At 46.0% G+C, this 18,928-nt stretch overlaps 1 protein-coding gene across 4 annotated transcripts in view; it reads right to left on the bottom strand.

The window, feature by feature from the left end:
* Positions 1-933: 933 nt before the first annotated feature.
* The window catches only part of COMMD1 (copper metabolism domain containing 1), a 62,139-nt gene continuing 44,144 nt past the window's right edge, over positions 934-18,928 (bottom strand). For 2 of the 4 annotated variants that reach the window (XM_072331759.1, XM_072331760.1), the window contains exon 3: positions 1,472-3,496. In XM_072331759.1, coding sequence (XP_072187860.1) covers positions 3,389-3,496 — 108 coding nt within the window. In that variant the 3' untranslated portion in view covers positions 1,472-3,388. Of the gene's footprint in view, positions 1,032-1,316; positions 3,497-18,928 lie in introns of those variants that run through there. The other 2 variants (XM_072331758.1, XM_072331757.1) reach the window with 2 other exon arrangements.

Here is an 18,928-nt window from a genome sequence, read left to right as displayed (position 1 = left end):
AACCACTGAGCGTGCTGTGGAGGGCAGGAGTGGTAGTCACAGGGCAGGAAGCAGGGCTGGTGGCCAGCTTTCACTGCCACCACCGCAAAGATAACAGAAATTATTTGAATTGGAAGGGACTTTAAGGGCCATGCAGACCAACCACCCTGCAATGAACAGGGACACCTACAGCTCCAGGTGCTCAGAGCCCCATCCAGCCTGACCTTGGATGTCTTCAGGGACAGGGCATCCAGCACCTCTCTGGGCAACCTGTTCTCACGCCACAGCATCCTTATCATAAAAACTTCTTCTTTATATCCAGCCTAAGTCTTCTCTTTTAGTTTGAAACCATTTCCCCTTGTCCCGTCACGCAAGCCCTGCTAAAGAGTCAGCCCCCTTCCTTCCTACAGCCCCCCTTTAGATACTGAAGGGCCGCTGTCAGGTCTCCCCGGAGCCCTGCCTTCTTCAGGTTGCACAGCTGCAGCTCTGTCAGTCTGTCCTTGTAGAGGAGGTCATTTTTGTGCCCCTCCTCTGGATGCACTCCAGCAGGTCCATGTCTTTCCTGTACTGAGGACTCTACATCTGGACGTAGTACTCCAGGTGAGATCTCAGCACAGAGCAGAGGGGCAGGATCACCCCTCTCACCTTGCTGCCTACACTGCTTTGGATGCAGCCCAGGATCTGGTTGGCTATCTGGGCTGTCCTGAGGGCACATTGCTTGCCATCCACCTGCACACCAGGTTCTTTTTGGCAGGGCTGTGCTTCATCCTTACATCCCCAGCTTGTACTGATGGCAGGGGTTGCCATGATCCAGGTGCAACACAACCTTGCACTTGGCTTTGGATCACTGATAGCAGGTAAAGTCCACGCATTCCAACAACGAGCCAAGGGTATTCTGGTTCTTCACTCAAGGAAGCACAGCAGAGCTGCATCCGAGGCCTCTTCTCCACCACTCTCAGCTGGAAGCAGGCACAGTCCTGCTCAAGGGGGAAATCTGTTCTCCTCGCTCAGTCTGAGAAAGCACAGCATCCTCTGCCTGCCCATGTCAAAGCCTGTGAAGCAGAAACGATTTTGCTGTCCAGTGACTGCGGTGTCCTTACCAGGGGTTGAGCAGCGTGGTCCCAAAAATATTAAGCTTTTCTTTCCTAGTTTTTGCCTGGTAGTTTACTAAGATCCACCAAGAAGGAAACGAGGAGGATTCGATTTAAACATCTCACCACTACTAGGAGAGTGTCCCACGACCCCATCTTTTTTTGCCTCAGCCTCCCTGCCCTGCCCTGCCTGGTTAGCCACTTATGTATTTATTATTCTTCGTATGAAATAATACTTCCTGACATCCGTTCCCAGTTTGTCTCTCTTTAATTTCCATTTATAGCGCATTTTCCTATCCTCCGACCATGTTACAATAAAACAATAAGTATGTTTGACATGGTGCAAGTTACTTAAGATCACGATCCTTCCCTGACCTTGAGGTTGGTTTTTTTTTTTTTTACATGTGCTAAAATACAGAAAAACAATGAAATGAACATTGAGAGGAGGCAAGTGGAAAGCCAGAAGAATCAGCAGCCACTCAGCATTTCACACCCCTGATTATTCAGCCTGGTGTGAGGACCAGGATCAGCAGCCCCCATCCTGCTCCACTCTGACAAGTATCAGCTGCAGCCAGATGAGGGAAAGTGAAGAGCTGGGGCTGCATGCTCCTTCCAGATAGAGGGAAGAACCGGGTGGCTGTAAGAGTTGGGCAGAAGCGTAGGAAAGCAAATGTTAATTCTGAGTGTGGTGATACAAACTGGCTTGGGTGATGCTTTACATCCTGACCAGGCAGATGGGAAAAGGTGCCCTTTCCTTGCTCTGAAAAGAGTGTGCACTTCCAAGTACAACCTGGCAACTCCACAAGCCAGAAAAACCATGTGGAGAATCAGTGAGGAGCACTTTAGTTATGGCATCTTAGTACAGGCAGCCGATATAATTTTTGCTCAGGAAAAGGTTGCTTTTGAAGCTAAGGAAGGAGCAGTGTAGCCTCCAACCAAATGTGTAAGCATGCTTTCCTGTTGGTAACAAGAGCAGCACCCCAGGGTCATGCTCCATCACTATTCTATGGACTACCAGGCAGTTCTCCAGTAGGAACCATCATGCAGCACATCATCCTGCACGGGGAAGGCAGTAATTATGGTTATTGCTCTTGTTGTGGCAAAGTGGACAACCCCTGAACTGAAAGATGTGAAGAAAAACACCTCAGCTCAGTCCTCCTGGCTGGAAGGGCAGCAGCTGCATTGCAGTTCTGTGTTATAGTCAGGAAGAGAGGCAGGTTCCCACAACAGCCAACAAAGCCACAGCTGAGTTCCAGTCACGGTGCTCTGTATGTATCTTATCTGCTTTTGGATGTTTTCTTCACACGACTATTTTATCAACAGAGCTTTATGATCTGCATGTTTCCCAAGAGCATTTTCCTCCTGAGGATTCCTAGCTGAGCACACCCACACTACAAACTCTGGGCTTAGCCTGGGAGTTTGCAAGGTCAAGACAAACATCACGGCAAAGAGCAGCCAAGTTAAACTGCGCACTGACAAAGCGCTGGCCTCTCAAACACATCATGCAGAACATGCCAGGGCTGTGCCACGTAAGGTTCAGGAGGCAGAAGGCTAACAGAGGCAGCCGGCTTTCAGGGAAGCAGGCTGGAAGTGGCTTTGGAAGCTTGTCACTACATCAGGCTTTTGGGAAACCAGTGTCACCTTGTGATGCCCAAGAGATGCTCCCGTGGCTGTCCCACGGCTCTCTGTGGCATGGGGTGGGTATTCATCAGCAGCCCTGCAGGGCCAACTCACATGCTTGGGAACCATTTACTTAATCCTCAGCAGCACAGAGACTTGTGATTCGAAGAAAGTGTGTTTGTGACTCTTCTCCCTCAACTCTCTGCACTTCATCTCCTTTGCTCCAAGCTCTAGGCAGGCAGAGTTTGCGTAGGTAGATTTGTCCTACATAGCCCATGGTTTGGAAGGATAAACACAAATCCCCCAAGTCTGTCTCTTCCTTCTGCTCATTTCTCCCCTGCCACAATTGGCCAATTTACCTTTGCTCTTCTCCCAGAGCAGCATTTACAGCATCTGGAAGAGTAAAAAACTGATGGGTGGGAAAAAAAAAGGAAGAGAAAAGCTACTCTAAACTGGAAGGGATGGTTATGCAGAGCTTTATATAAGCAACATCACTGCTGCCTTAAAAAACAGGCCTGGAGGAAGGGCTGGAGAGAGCTTCCCAGCTTAACTTCACCCATGCTTTGTTCTCAATGTGTTGTACAGCTATCACCCATACTTAACAATCATTACCTATTTCATATACAGGAACTGGCACTATGAGTAATTACCGAGGTCATTTGTGTTTTTTGAGTTGCAATCTCTTTATTCTCTGTGAGTCAAGCGGTCTGAGTCAATGCAGTCATGCTCTCCTCTATTTCTGAGAGTTTCTTCAGCATCTGGCTCACCTTGGCCTCATCAAACTCCAGGCAGAGAAACTCAGATTCCTGCAAAACAAAATTGCAAAAACAGGAGTTGAGAAAGGTGATAATTTTTCAGGCACAGAGCAGAAGACGAATAGTGCATTCCTGCCCATTTATATCCTGTATCTCCTTTACTCCTGGTGAAGAGGAGGAGGTTTCCTACCTCCCAGAGGTTTGCAACCAACATACCAGGTAAGAGCAGTACATGCTGGAGGCCAGCCTGCTGCTGCCAAGCAGGACATACATCAGCTGAGCTCCAGTCTAGCATCGATTTAAACTCACAAGTTAAGCAGCAGCACTCATTTGTTACTCTCTGACAGGACTGGGGTGTAGTACAGAAGCTACAAGGGATCTTATCAAAGGCTCAGAAAATAAGGCATATGTACATAGAAATTCTAATCATGTGCTACTCATTAGTGAAAAGGCTTCCTGAGATCTCCAGGCCTTTGGTATTATCCACTGGTTTGCCCACAGTCACTAAGCACTTCCTATGGTGATTCTGCCAGAGGAAACGTTTGAGGCCACAGGGGATGTGACTGCATAGCAAGGCCACCCCGGGTGCAGCACTGCCAGTGGCAGAGGAACGCATTGGAAGTATCTGAAATGAAAGTGCAGGCAGCAAATGCAAAAGGATGTTTCCTTATGAGAAACTGGGATAGTTTTAGCACCCAGAAGAGCTGACTGCACACAGAATTCCCGTACGTAACACAGATGCTGCAGGACAGCAGCTGCACATCCCACGTGGTTCCGAGCACACTCACTTGCTGTCATTAATTCAAAACGAGTTTCTTCGTCTGACAAAACCACTCAAACTTCATTTGTGTTCGCAGAACAAACACTTTATATGCGAGGATAAAGTCAGCAGACAGATGCAAATTGCAAACATCCATTTTTACAACTGAAGCTCTCACTAAATTTCACGAGCGTTCTTTTCCCACAGACAGCAGCAATAGTTCCACCTTCCACCTTCTCTCATCCTCACAAGGGCTGTTGGGTTGTTCTGTTCCTTGTACAAACCAAACCAACAGGAGATAGGCAAGCTGAGACACTCGGCTTGGACACACACCCAAGCTTTAAGAAAGCAAAGCTGGCCAAATGAAAGCATCGGGCACCATAAATGCTTTTTGCCTTCAAACACAACCGAATCTCCCTGATGCTGCTATTCAGGCACGGGGAAGACCCTTCTCATAGCTATACTGGATGTATCCGTCTTCAGGAAGTATTATTTTATCTGCTAACTGCCAAGGAATCCGACAGACCAAGCGCAGAGATCACACTGTGTATTTAGTATGGGATATTAGTATTCCGATCAGGGGGGGGTTCATGGGATTAAAAGGAACTTTGCTGCTGCTTCACTCAATGAAAATTCAGCACGTCGAGTAACTGACACACATCAGGTAGAATGCACAAATGACTGTTAGGGTAGAGCGCAGCCACGGCAAGCAGTTTTGCTCATATCAAGTATTCTACTGGAAACTCTCACTCTAGGCTGTTCTCAACTATTCACCCCTATAATATTACTTAGAACAGCCCACCAGCGTTTCATTAAATGACCGGGACAACATTTGGGATCAATAACAGTGCAGACAGGACGTGGATGCAACGGCTTTCATACTTTCTTGCTTTTGACAACGGCTGTTGTCACGTCCTCAGTGCTACAGCCCACATAGGAAATACACAGGACGGCACTATAGAACCTAATTGCAGCTGGACAGCATGCATAAACAAATGTTTGGTGAGGAATTCCACAGCTTACCTCTATCTGGCACTGGGCTTCCTTGTAGATTCCTGTCTGATTGAGGCTTATTAAAAACAGAGGTCACACCTGCCAGAAGATGTGTTTGCAAACTTAGGAGACTGCGTGAGAAAGCCCAATGAAACCCTGAAGTACCTCCCTGTGTGCTCCTTGATTAGGAAGCAATGGCAAAGTCAAATCTCAAGCCATCAGTCAGTTAACAACCTGAGGCTCTCGGAAGCATCAGACTGAAACCACATCACATTCCCGTGCTGGAGTGAATCATTCTTACTGCCATGACCAGAACAGGGCAGTCCTTTTAGGAAGGACTGGAGGCACCGCATGCAGCCCTGGGTCACAGCCCTCAGCAGGATGAATCCGACGCCAGACTCACGCTGAAAAGTCGGGCTTTCCGGTCACAACTGCGTACCTCAGCTCATGTGAGCCTTTATTCCAAAGCACATTTCCCCAAGGCAAGGTCTGCCCATGCAACCCTTAAGATCTGCATCAGCTGCTTTTATAGCTTAATCACAAGGTGAGTGCGAGCAGAACCAAGCACCCCATTCTGGTGGAGGTGGTTTTGCATGAGCCTAAGGCCTAAGTCAGCTTTTTTCCCCACTTCAGGTTGTGTCAGTTAAAAGAGAAGTAAACTGAGAAGAGGACACTCCTGTATTACACTAAGACTCTGCATGCCACCTTATGCAAGCCAAAGCATACTTGTAAAGCACACTTTTGTCTATAAAGCAGCTAAAAGTTGGCTACAAGTATAGGACGATAGCTGTGTAATTACCACATTCTCATGTGGACTGACCTGAAATGTGAAGGAGGGGGCAGTAAATCAGGCTGCTCAGAGCTGGGTTTAGTTTCATGTAACACTCCGTTAGTTTACATAGTCCACAATGTTCTACAGGTAGATAGAAAAGCAAGAAAAAGAGGAAGGAGCTCTGCAACTCACAACTCCACATGGCTCCCCTGAGCCGTCCTCCAGCAGCAGGACAGATTTGGGATCTCTCAAGCTCGATGCACACAGAGAACCCCACTGCTCTGCCACTGTCAAACTGAGCCTTTTGGGAAGGTGTGGGCTGGGCATCCACTGCCTGCAGCCCTCTTGGTTCTCTGCCCATACGGGATCCCTCCCCTCCTCCCATTTCCCTTTTGAGCCTGAGCTATAAAAAGGAGCTGTAAAACTAACGTGCCCAGAACATGCCCTTCCCCAGCCATGAATCAGGTCTGCCAGGTTGGTCTGTTTGTTTCAGTAACAACAGAGAGTAGCAATAATATTTACATAAGAGAACATCTTAGTCAACACCAGCGTTCTTGCTTCTATTGCTAGGAAAACACTCAGAAGCACAACTGCCTCTATCTCAGTAACTGCGCTTCAAAAAAGCCTTATTTTGAGAAAGCCAATTCTCAAACAGTAAAAACTTTCAATATATATATATGTAAAAATACAGCTGTTCTCCACTGCATCACTGACACACTCATCAAAAAGGTTCCCATTAACTTCCACTCTTCTAGTGCTTCATGTTGAACCATTTGAGCAGTTGATTTAGCTTAGATGCCCAGATCCTGGACAACCTGATCCAGCTGTGGTGCTCTGAAAGTAATGCCTCCTGTTTTGTTTTGCTGGCCCACACCATCAGAGGAGGATGTTGGTGGGATGGCAGTGCTGATTGGACCTTCCCATCAATGTCCCGTTACGTTTTGTTGCGGTGTTGTTACGTCCCTTGCTAGGGAGGGAATGTTATCTTTAATAACAGTTTGATATTGTGGTAATTGAAGTGCCTTATTTATGAAGGCTTTTTTCTTAACTTCAAAAATTGTGGAAGCCACATCTTCAGTGCAACTGAAGGTCCTGAGATCACCAGTAAGTGACAAGAGCTTAGAAGTGTGGCCTTTCTGGGGGGCTGAAGGCCAACCGTTCAGCAATAGGTGACTGAAATCAAAAGGAACTCATTTCTCCATCAGATACATGGAAGACTGAGTCAAAGAAATTCCTGATGTAACGCTTCCTATAGAAACCAATCTTGCTGCTTTCTACAGACCTCTTAGTTCCTCAGGGCTAAGCAATAAGTAACAAGTTCTTTACTTCCGCGTGGCACTTCTTACGGATCGCTGCATACTCTGCAGCCAAGCAAACCTCCTACCTCCTCTGTTAACCAGGAAAAACACCACGCAGACATTACATAAGTAATTAAGTACATTATTGATAAATAAAGACTCTGAAGTCACGATGGTCAAACTTCTAAGCATTTGACATTATCTTGGAGAGGAAGAACAGCAAAGGATACCTCCAAAACACTGAAATACTCTCTGATACATCAGGAGACAACTCCAGGCAGTTTTCCACCTGAATGCCCACCCCGGTCACCTCTGCGTGGGCAAACCAACAAGCCAGCTGGGGGTCCCTAAGCAAGTGGGGAGAGAGCTGTCCTGGCACTGCCCTTTTTTATTCCTTAATCATTCATAAGTTCTAATTGTAGTTGAAAAGAAAGCATCCAGAAACAACTGGTGGGGAAACCTAAAGAACAAGCAGAAGGGTGGCACTGACCTGACAGCTATAACGGCACCCGAACTCCACAGGTAAGGAAATTATGAAGCACTGCAGGTCTCTGAGTCCTGTTTTAGGCATCACACAGTGTGCCGCAGCTGCAGCAGCTCCCCGTCCCAGCCAGGCAGTTTTAATGGCATTGAGTGTATTGGAATTGTTCCTCTGACAGCAGAACTAGTAAGACATCGACCTTGAGGTTTCGAAAGGACCCATTTAAAGACTTGCATGATAAAGAAGTGCAAATCTCAGGGGAAAAACAAAACAAAACACTGAACGCAGCACAAAATCAGTGAATATCAAAACAATTTCTAACAATCCTCAAGAAGGTAACAGAAAAGAAATAAAATCTCAGTCTGACCTGAAATCAGAGCTGGAAATGAGATGCTTTATATGTAAGCTTTTTTATTTACAGACCTGCTCTTAAGCCATTTCTGCAGTGATGCCTGGTAGCTCTGCTACAGAATCCTCCTCTCCCTACAGACTAATTCTTGTGTGATATTAGTGTGAGAATTTCCTACTGCACTGCCAGGTGGCAACAAACCATCCCTCATAAACAAATCCCAATGAAGTCATCTCAGTATCGTCCTTACTACTGTTATTTGCTTCCAAACTCCTCTACCAAGAGGCCTCTCCTTGACACCCAGTGCACACAATGTAAATGTGACTCATTCTGGCACTGAGGGTCTGGATGCTTACTAGATAGTGGGTTTACTTCTGCTTTGGATGCCATATTGTCTCTTCTGTGCTAGCTTCTGTAGTGCCTGCTATATGAATGCCCCAGCATAAGTGGCAGAAGAGGGAGCCAGAAATGACCTGCATTATAATTCAGGCTACAGCAATATAAAAGATAATGCATGAGTTACCATGACAGCGTTCTAGAAAGTACGAAGAGATGACCCAAAAAGAAGGGAAATATTGGGTTTGAGCTTATTTTTCTTCTGTAAGAATCAAAGTGACAGCACACTGAACTGGGTGATTCATGCTAAGAGGAAATATTGATTGTCAGATGTTTATGAGAGTGATTTACTGCTGCTGCTTAGATTCTCAGATGAGGAAAATGTGGGGAATGGAAAAAGAACCAAACCTGTGCTGCCACGAGCCACGTTAGCATGATAAAATAGGAGAAGCTGCAACAGAGCTGCCATCACTTTGCATCAATGGAGATCCTACTGCAAGCTTTGGAAGCTACTTTCAGATCATTAATGTAGGTAATTCCAGACAAATTGGAACCCACTGACTTTATAGGACCACGTCTGACAATACTAAGTTCGCTACTTTTAATCTGGTTCAGAACTACTTTTGCAACAAAACCATAACTGCGGCCTTCAAAAACACTGTGGTAAAGTGTAATTCTTTTCCGTGATCCTGTATAAAATAATGCAGAAATACTTATCACCGTACCAACCTAATTCCTTTGTGTCATTTTGGTGCTATATGGACCAAGGATCTCCTCAGCTAATGACTATTACATCAACTCAGAAAAAAAAAGTTTAACGGCGTGCAGATTCCTCTTTAATTCTTTTAATGTAAGATCAAGCCTGTAATACCACGGATTAAGCAGAAAGCATTGCAGCAATTGGAATAATCCCAGGCGCTAAGACCAGTTCTCTGATACTGCACAGCAAATGTGATGTCATTGCTCAAATGTTAGCAACCTACTGAAATAATCCAGTCAGCATTTTGAACCCTCAATGAAAGATGATTATTTATGGATGCAGAGACACACACGGTTTTACCCTGCTGGTGTTTATGCCTTTTGGAGGCACTGATTTCTTATCAGAAAGTGTTAGGGGAAAAAAATATCAGTGAAACTAATTGGAAGGAAGCTTACTCTGAAGATCTTTCATAGTTCAGGTCATAAAGAAATGCTAAAAGACAGCTTGATTCCTTGATGCGAGGTGTGTATCTTCACATATGGCTATGTTGTTTTCAAACTGGTGATGCGACCCCGTATTTTACCCGTAAGCTTTCCAACTTCCTCTCTCTCTTTTTTTCAGTCCCTTTGATTTGTGCCTGCTTCCCTTCCTGAACCTCATGCAATGCCCACATCCCTTTCCCAGAGCATCATCCTGCCACGTGCTCTCCTTACACAAACTCTTCCAAGGGCCGCTTATGTACACTTCCACCTACAAACATGATACCACCGTGTATAAATACAGTCTGACACAGTCGAACTGTCTGTGTCTCACAGTTAATTATCCCACATTTGTGATTAGCAATCTCACGTTTCATCTCAGCGCTGAGGGAGCACTCAGTCACTAGCACGGTGTTCCAGATACTGCAAGGACATTGCTCATTCATTATTGACTCAGAGGAGCTGAAACCCTCTGTTGTTTTACAGAAAATGCACCACAGACATCTTTCCTAAGAGCACAACACAACACTCTCAACATGTGGAAGTAATGTGAACGATGGGCCAATTCTTACAGCACCTTGCTGAGGAGGGAAGGGAAAGGTTATACAAGTTCCTGCTCTGATGGTGCTAATCTAATTTGCACAGAAATATACCTGTTTTGGTTGTCAAAATGCAAATTTAATTCTCATTTCCAGATGACTTCCTGAAATGTTAAACCTGCAGCTTTTTATTTGGGCATATCTGATCAATGGCTCCTTGCTTACCTGGTTCCTCTGTTAGCCTTTTACAACATATGGCCAGAAACTGGAGCATAGGAAGTTCCGTACGAATGTGCGCAAGAACTTCTTTACAGTGAGGGTGACGGAGCACTGGAACAGGCTGCCCAGGGAGGTGGTGGAGTCTCCTTCTCTGGAGATATTCAAGACCCGCCTGGACACCTACCTGTGTGACGTGGTGTAGGGAGCCTGCTTTGGCAGGGGGGTTGGACTCAATGATCTCTGGAGGTCCCTTCCAACCCCTATGAGTCTGTGATTCTGTGATTCACCTGGTGCAGAAATGAGGACACGATCCTGTATCTAAGCCAAACTACCAACACTATTTTGACATGAAGTATGTCACTACTGCTCTCTGGTTTTGCCAAATCAAAGTATCTTAGAAAGCAAGAGCTGAAACCAAGGTTCTTTCAAGCCCTGCAACAATAAGTGTGGAATGGTTAACCTTCAACAGGGCATTCCTCTCCTGCTGCTTGACTGGCTTGAGATAAATAGGTGCGACAGCACACAAAATAAATTACCACACCTCCTGAGTCCACTGACACTTCCTTGATAACGTTGGTATACAGCCCTGGGAGGATCTCCAGCCCAGATATTATGCAGAAGAGAAGGCAAACAAAGAGTCAAAATCACCGGTTAAGAACTACATTTGTCTCCTAACTCCTCTTTACACAAACCTCATTTCCAGCAGGCAAGCTTAAAAACGTCTACGGAGCATTCAGGTAACGTTTGTGGTCAGTTTTGGAAGTCCCTGGTCTAACGCCCTTTTAGGGGATGGTACATAAAAGCTTTATGAGGAATCAAGTTCATTCTGTAAGAAACGTGGCTGCCAGTCCCCAGTCATCTGAAAAGTGTGAATCAGACTGAGAACTCTCAGAGTCTCACACTGTCCCTCCATTTGAAAACGGCTTCCAGGGATCCTATGCAATTCCAGTGCCTGTCATAAGATGAAATCATAAAGGAAAACATAATGAATTTTATGTTTAACACTGGTGTTCACCTTTCTCCATCTGAATGCCCTGGAGCATACTTACAGGTACCTGGCAGGGCTTAAGAGGTTTTAAAAGGAAAAGCAATGTAGCAACATCCATAAATTTCACCAAATTGTACAGAGAAGCATTAGAGACAGCTCTAAAAATAAAGCCTTATTAAATTCCCTTTGTACCACCGTGACATTTGAATCAATACACGTATTTAAGAACTACAGGAACGCGCTCTGTTTCTGGCAGAGCATCAGCTTCTCGTCTTACTCCCCAAAGCCATTTCCCTGCAGCTCATCCCAGCTGCCCCACCTGGGAGCTCCCGCACTGCCAGTGCTCACAAGGGTACCAAAGCACAGAGAGCTCCATCACAGTGTGAGCTGTGCTGCATCAGCCCTCCTCTAACAACGTGGCTCTCAGCAGCACCGCTGCAAGGTTATGTGCTTTCCTTGGGAAGTGCCCTGTAGGGGACCTTAAACGTCCCTCCTCGCTTAGGATCACTGTCTTTCTCTGCTGATCTATATTCTTTTCCTCTCTGTACCTGTTTTCTTACACTGTATTTTTGATTTTTTGTTTTAAACCCGATCATAAAGCTGAAATACCCATCTCCATCTTTCTTGATGTGTGTTTACGCTCCAAGTGCATCTTTAAGGTTTTGTCGTCTCCCTTAATTGCAACTGAAATGTATTATTCTCAAAAAAGAGGAGGAAAACAGGACTAAGCAGCGAGAGCTGCTTTTATACAAACTACATACACGCAATCTAAGTAATCTGCATTTAGAAATAGCCACATTATCCAAGAATACAGCCAGAAGCTCAGTAAAGGAGCTAACCTTTACGAGGACCCTGGCACATTCTGGCTGTAAGCACAACCAGCTTGCATAATTACCAGGTTGGAAGCATCCCCCAAACCAGATATCTCCTGTTCCCTTACAGCTCTTTAATGTTTTAGTTTATCCATATTATATAAAGGCCTCAACTACCCATTAATGCCCTCCCTAAAAGTATTACACTGAAAATTAAAGCTGGCTGGAATTGAACAGTCTCAGACGGCTCAAGGGGCCGTATTTTCCAGGGCACCAAATGATGCCGACTCCTGCTGGAATGAGCGTTTAAGAATGAGATGTATTGAAAACCTTCTTTTCTGTCCCCTTCTGAGTCATGCATGCTGTTACTGTAATCTAAGAGGTACCTGGCTCTGCTGAAATAGAAGAACAGATGAGGGAAGTGCAGAGCACAGTGACAAAACACTGAAAAATACAGAGCTCAAACAAAAACCATAGAATCACAGGATGGGTTGGGTTGGAAGGGACCCTACAGCCCACCCAGCCCCAACCTGTGCTGTGGGCAGGGCTGCCCCCCACCAGCTTAGGCTGCCCAGGGCCCATCCAACCTGGCCTGGGCAGGGATGGGATGGGGCATTGCAGCTCTGGGCAGCAGTGCCAGGGCCTCACCAACCTCTGAGTGAAGAATTTCTTCCTAACATCTAACCAGATCTCCTCTCCTGCACATTTCACAAGTGGTTATTTAAGGCCATGCAATGCCTTTGCTCCCTGAGAAGCAAGGAGCTGAGTCCCCCAGAAGTCCCCTCCCATTCCTGTACCTGTACATTGGGGATCAGCCTGACTTGGCTAAAACAAATAAACCATGCCCAAGAAGTAATGTTTTTTATGAGGAAAGTTATTTTTTTCAAGGGCGTCTTTACTGACATCCATCCCCGCTGTGTTTATAGCAACACAGAGATGCCAGGCATTAATTTCCTCAGGGTACATGACTACCTAGAGGGGAAGAACACAAAGGCTGACCCAGCAGATGCTGGTACACACAGCAGTGGCATCAGCATCACAGCCCGACAAAACATGGAGCCTCTGTCACAGCACACACTGAGTCACACAGACCCAGGATGACACACAAATGGGCCACTAAATGGAGAGTGAACCGTCGCTCTAATTAGAACAGGAGGGCTCATCTGAAAGCACAAAAACCATGGGCTTGAAAACAAGCCTGCAGTTCAGCTGGGTTTTTTTGTGATCCTTCTTAAAATATACAGCACATACACTTAGGCCAAAGAGGCTTTTTTTGTTCATTTGTTTTTGGTGTTTTCAGGACATCTGTCTACACTCTGAAAATAGATTTTATGAGGACAAGAGGGACTACTCAGGAGTTCTGTTGCCACTGCAAACACGAATACTCAGTGGGACCAAAATAATGACACTTGCTTCTCTGTAATAATTGGAATGCATGAACTTACAGGGGAAAAACAAGCCAAAGTGGCAAAAGAGTGGCTTTATTTCATTTTCTATAATCACTCTGTTTTTGCCTGGTTACTTTTAGAACGCAAAGCTTTCTCTTTTCATTCAGCAGGAGAAGCCTCCCACGAGAAGCAGGGCAGCCCCATGTTCAGTGGGACGGACCTTGCACTCAGATTTATCACTGCAACAGCAGCTCCTGCTGAGCGTGGCACAAAGCCCACTAAGGTTAGTGGGAATCAGCGCTGCTTCGGTGACCTTTGGTTCCAACACACTGAAACAGCGGCATCGTGTGCAGGGCAGGAAATACTGACAGAACAGAGCTGAAAAAGTGCAGAAGCTGCAGACTTGCTATTTGCTTTCCTTCCCCCCCCCCCCCCCCCTTTAAACACAGAGCGTGTGCTTGCTCATATTTGCTGCATGATGCTCAACCCATCTCTTCTTTCCCTGTGTGAGAGGAAAAGCAAAGGCTCACGATGAAAGCTGAAGCTGCCGGCCCCGCAGCGCTCAGCGTGGGAGGACACTTGTGCCTGCACAGAATCCCACTGAAGTCAAGCAGCCCAAGGCTCTGCCCACACAGCTCCCTTTGCTCAGCTAATATTACGACTCTGCTTTATTGATGCTGCAATTTCCACATTCATCTCTATGAAGAGAATGCGGGAAGGGCTACAATATGAAACCTGCATTACAGTCACATTGCTGCATCTTTCTGAAAGAGCCATCAGGAGAGCTCAGGATGCTGGTCCTCAACACGCTCACAAAACCAGCCCTGTCACAAGGGCTGTTTTGATGCCCAGCACTTCACAGCCTTCTTGACAGGCATTACGTCGAACCATCTTTTTTTAGAAAGAGAAAAGATTCAGAGGAAAGTTATCTAATTTTGGTTGACCTCTCCTTCTCAACTCAAGGGCGAGCGGTTGCAGAAGCAGGAATCATTTCCATAACTGAATTGCAGAGCAGCCATTTAACAATTAATGTGTGAACCACTCGGCATATGGAAACTGAATGTAAAAATAAGCACGTGGGAATTGGAGATACTCCCACACAAAGAAAGGCTACAGCTCCTCCATGCCAGATATTTAATTGGCTATTTCTTTCTTTTCTCCCTGCGAACAAGGGAAGGAGAGAGTTGTGTGTTATAAAAGAACATAATCAGCTCTCCAGAAGAAAATGGAGATGATATGAATGACTCATTGAGCATCCTGCGCCTTTGATGCATGGCAGAATTCTCTCTTCTTTTTACCCACAGCAACAATCTTGCTTTTCAGTCGGCACTCGTGGTTTGGACATCGGCACGTAGCTGAGGCACGGCACACACATTTCTCACTGGCAGAAAATCCCTAACGCCGCAGCCTTCTCCTGCATCAACAGAACCTCAGTTTGTATCCAGCTCCCCTGGCAGACACAAGGTCATCACTCTTGCTTTAGGGCTGCAAGGAAAAGGGCGCATCCCACATCCTCCCCATTTCTGTGAGAGCCGTAATACAAAATCTACAGTCGCTCCCACTGTAAGCAAACAGGAAGAGGAGGATGGGCAATAGTGAGCGCTGGTGCCTGTTTATAGGTGGCTGCACTGAAGTGAATATGTAATATAACATCTCAGTGGGCCAGTGTCCTCAAATGTGGTTCTTCTTCCAAACTTGCAAGCCTATAGGTTTGTGTTGATTGTTGCTCTGTCTGCTGTACTCTGCACCAGAAGGTATGGACAGAAACAAATCCTGCAGATCATCAGTGTGCTGCAGTAACAAAAATGCTTGTTTATGGTTTAAATGACTTGCTTCTTTCTATTTTATTTTGATCAGCTTTATTTCCTGCCACTTCTCTTGCTCTCTATCATGGGATACACTGTTGGAAACTGAATGGGGATTTTCAGTGACCATTCGGCACTCAAACCTTTTCTATCTCCTGTGAACTTTCACAGCTCAAACCTCAGAGAGGTTTACAAGATGCAAATGACTCCTTCTCAGCAGCACTGTTGCCTCCCCTCCGGAAACTGGAGAACTTATCTTGGCTGGTATTAATTACAAGGCTGGGTTCAGCCCACGTTAGCTGTTGTTTGCATGTTATCACAAAACCCACACTGATTAACTTCCACCAGCCTGCCAAGCCATTTTAGGGCAGAGGACAGGACTATGCATTAGCAGTACTGCAGATGAAGAGAGAGGGGTGCTGGCAGGACTGCACAGCAAACACTGGAATGAGTTTGCCTGCATTATGCAGAGTTTCACTTCTAGGAGGGCTGAACTTGCTCATAAATTTAAAACAGAGTTTCAAGAATAGCTAAAAGAGCTCCAAGAAAGAGCTTCCATGGTGGCACATTGGGCTGTACTGCATTCATACAGACCTACTGTAGACTTGCATTGTCTACAGTATTTTCTGCTGTGGTATTTTCTAAAATATCAGCATGGCTTATGAATAGGGTGTTCTTGCTATAATGAGCTGCTAAAATAATCAGGAGACAGAGATGGTATTTTTCTCCAATAAATTGTATTCTGGATCAGGAATCAACTTACCCACGAAATGGTGTTGGTGCTACTTTTGTACACAACCAGTTAGCAAAGGGCTGTAATTAAGCACTGATAAAATACCTTATATTGACATCACAGAACTCAGCTCCTCACTTCAAACTGCTGCTTGTTTGTTGCCATTTGGGGCAGCACAACTGGGGCAGGAGGACACAGGGCACCACAAGCACTTGCTGTACCACCTTCCACAAAGAACCAGGCTGTGCTCCTGCCAGCTCATGGCCTGGGAGTGACAGAAGACGGGCAACAGAACCGAGCTGCTGAACCCGACCCATCTTTGGCACATACAAAACCAGGAAGCTTCATCTGTGTCAAAAAACACCCCATAGATCTTTCTGAAAGAAGCTGTCCTGACACGCAGTTGAATGCTGTGCTGTTATGAAGGGTTAATATTGACTTTAGCACACTGATGAATTTTGAACAATAAAACGGCTGCAGACAGCTTCAGACTTGTCCTTCTGTAGGCTCACTGCGTTTATCCTGTCACACACATTGCAAAGGATGGATGGAAGAGCGGACCAACTGTTCAACAGTCGTCTCTGAATTTCTCATGGGCAGGTACGCTGATAGGGTTATCTCGGCATACAGAAAGTATTGCCTCAGTGGAACCGAGGAAATTCTGACTCAGCGGTTTTGAATCTAACTTAGAAAAATGACAACTCCCCGAGCAAACACAAAAGTTCAGAGAGAGGTGAACTCTTCAGGAGGAGGAATAGCAAAATGTCAGCAAAACGCGGCCTGATCTCTCTAGTGCCAGCAAGGAGCACTTCACTGACCTGGGGCTGCTGCATCCTCGGCTTCCATAAATTTCACTGCGCCATCAGGTAGTCTTCTGCAGCTTGTTGGCAATAATGGCCTTACAAGACTTGACTGCTGGTGAGGCTGAAATCAGACAAGCTGGGGAGATGCCTGCAATGGTGACAGTGACCTCGCTTTGTTTCATCCAGGCACATCAGTCACCAATTTACTCACACAACATTGCGCTATGCCCTGAATATATTCTCCCTTGTCACAGCTCACTGGCCTCCTCAGCAATAAGATATCTAGTCTGTATTTCAAGGTGTCTTAAGAGCTAACACTGACAAAGACCAAGCAATGTGTGTGCACGCACACGCACTTTGTCTACATATACCTTTGTGCATTTGTTCATACGGGCACCGAGTTCTGTTCAGCTCAGTGTGGCAAGGCATCAAACACTAGGGAGACGTTTCCTCTCCTTCACTTCCAGGTTTCCATCATGCCTGTGCTATCTGCAAGAAAAACTCCACATCTCCTCTATTCCAGCCACAAAACAGCCTCCAAGCTTCATCCAAACCACGCCAAAGTTCTCAGCCTTCAAGAGGACAGAGCTGAAGGATGTCTTAAGATCAGGACATGGGTGGAGAGCTTTCTGAAATAAAAATATCACCTTGTAAACTGGGCCTCAGGGAGCTTGACCACAACAGCCTTGATGTGATTTGCAGTCAGCATGGACAGTGGGCAAATAACAACTGTATTTAGGATCAGGGGAAGAATGGGTTTAAATAGCATGTAAGTGCTGCAGTGTGTAGAGCACCTTCACCTCTGCTCAAATTACAGTGACAGGAAACAAGCCCAAGAAGGGAATAGAAACTAAAGGCTGGCGACGCTTTTTCTATTTTAATCACAACACCAACACATCAATAGACTCAGCGGCTCCAAAAGGACATGCACAGAGTACACAGAAAGGAGACACATTTTAATAGACCACAAGCCCAATGGCACCTGAGGAGACAGAATTTGGAAGTTAAGAGCTTGGATGTCATAGAATCACAGAACGGCTTGGGTTGAAAGGGAACCTTAAAGCCCATCAAGTTCCAATCTCCTGCTGCCCAGGGCCCATCCAACCCGGCTGTGGGTATCTCCAGGGATGGGGCACCTACAGCTCTCTGGGCAGCAGTGCCAGGGCCTCACTGCCCTATGAGAGAAACATTTTCCCCTAACATGTAATCAAAATCTACCCTGTTCTAGCTTAAAACCATTTCTCTCTATCCTATCAGTATCAGGCCATGATAAAAGTTGGTCTCCCTCCTGATTCTAAGCTCCTCTTAAATACTGGAATGTGACAATGAAATCTTTTCAGAGCCTTGAGCCCAGCTCCCTCACCCTTTCTTCACAGGAGAGGTGCTTCAGACCTCCGAGCATCTTCATGCCTCCTCTAGACCCATTCTATAACAGCTCCACATCCTTCTTTGCTGGAAGCTTCAGATCTGGACACAATATTCCAGATGGGGCCTCACAAGGGCAGAGCAGATGGGCACAATCCCCTCCCTCACCCTGCTGTTACCCCTCTGTTGATGCAGCCCAGGATACCATTGGCCACCTGGTCTGCAAGCACACACTACTGGCTCATGTCCATCTCGTTGTTCACTAGGACTCCCAAGTTCTTCTGTGAAAGGCTGCTCTCAATAAGCTCTCTCAGTCCCATGTGTTCGCTTAGAGGCACCCAGTGCCCCATGGCATGGAAAGCAGGACTGGGAGATAAGCAGACATCACTCTATGCAGCCAGCTCTGCTAGCAGGAGAGCCAGCAGCAAATCTTGAGCAGTATTCATAGAATCATAGAGTCACTCAGGTTGGAAAAGACCTTAAAGATTATCGAGTCCAACCATGACCTAGACATAGTACTCTAACAACCCACTGCTAAATCATGTCCCTGAGCACCACATCCAAACGGCTCTTATACACATCCAGGGGTGGTGACTCAACCACCTCCCTGGGGAGCCCATTCCACTTAACAACCCTTTCTGTAAAGAAGTTTTTCCTGATATC

The sequence above is a fragment of the Excalfactoria chinensis genome, chromosome 3 (assembly GCF_039878825.1).
Source record: "Excalfactoria chinensis isolate bCotChi1 chromosome 3, bCotChi1.hap2, whole genome shotgun sequence".
Taxonomy (NCBI): Eukaryota; Metazoa; Chordata; class Aves; order Galliformes; family Phasianidae; genus Excalfactoria; species Excalfactoria chinensis.
Note: the sequence above shows the minus strand (reverse complement) of the source record. Positions and strands in the feature narration are given on the sequence as shown.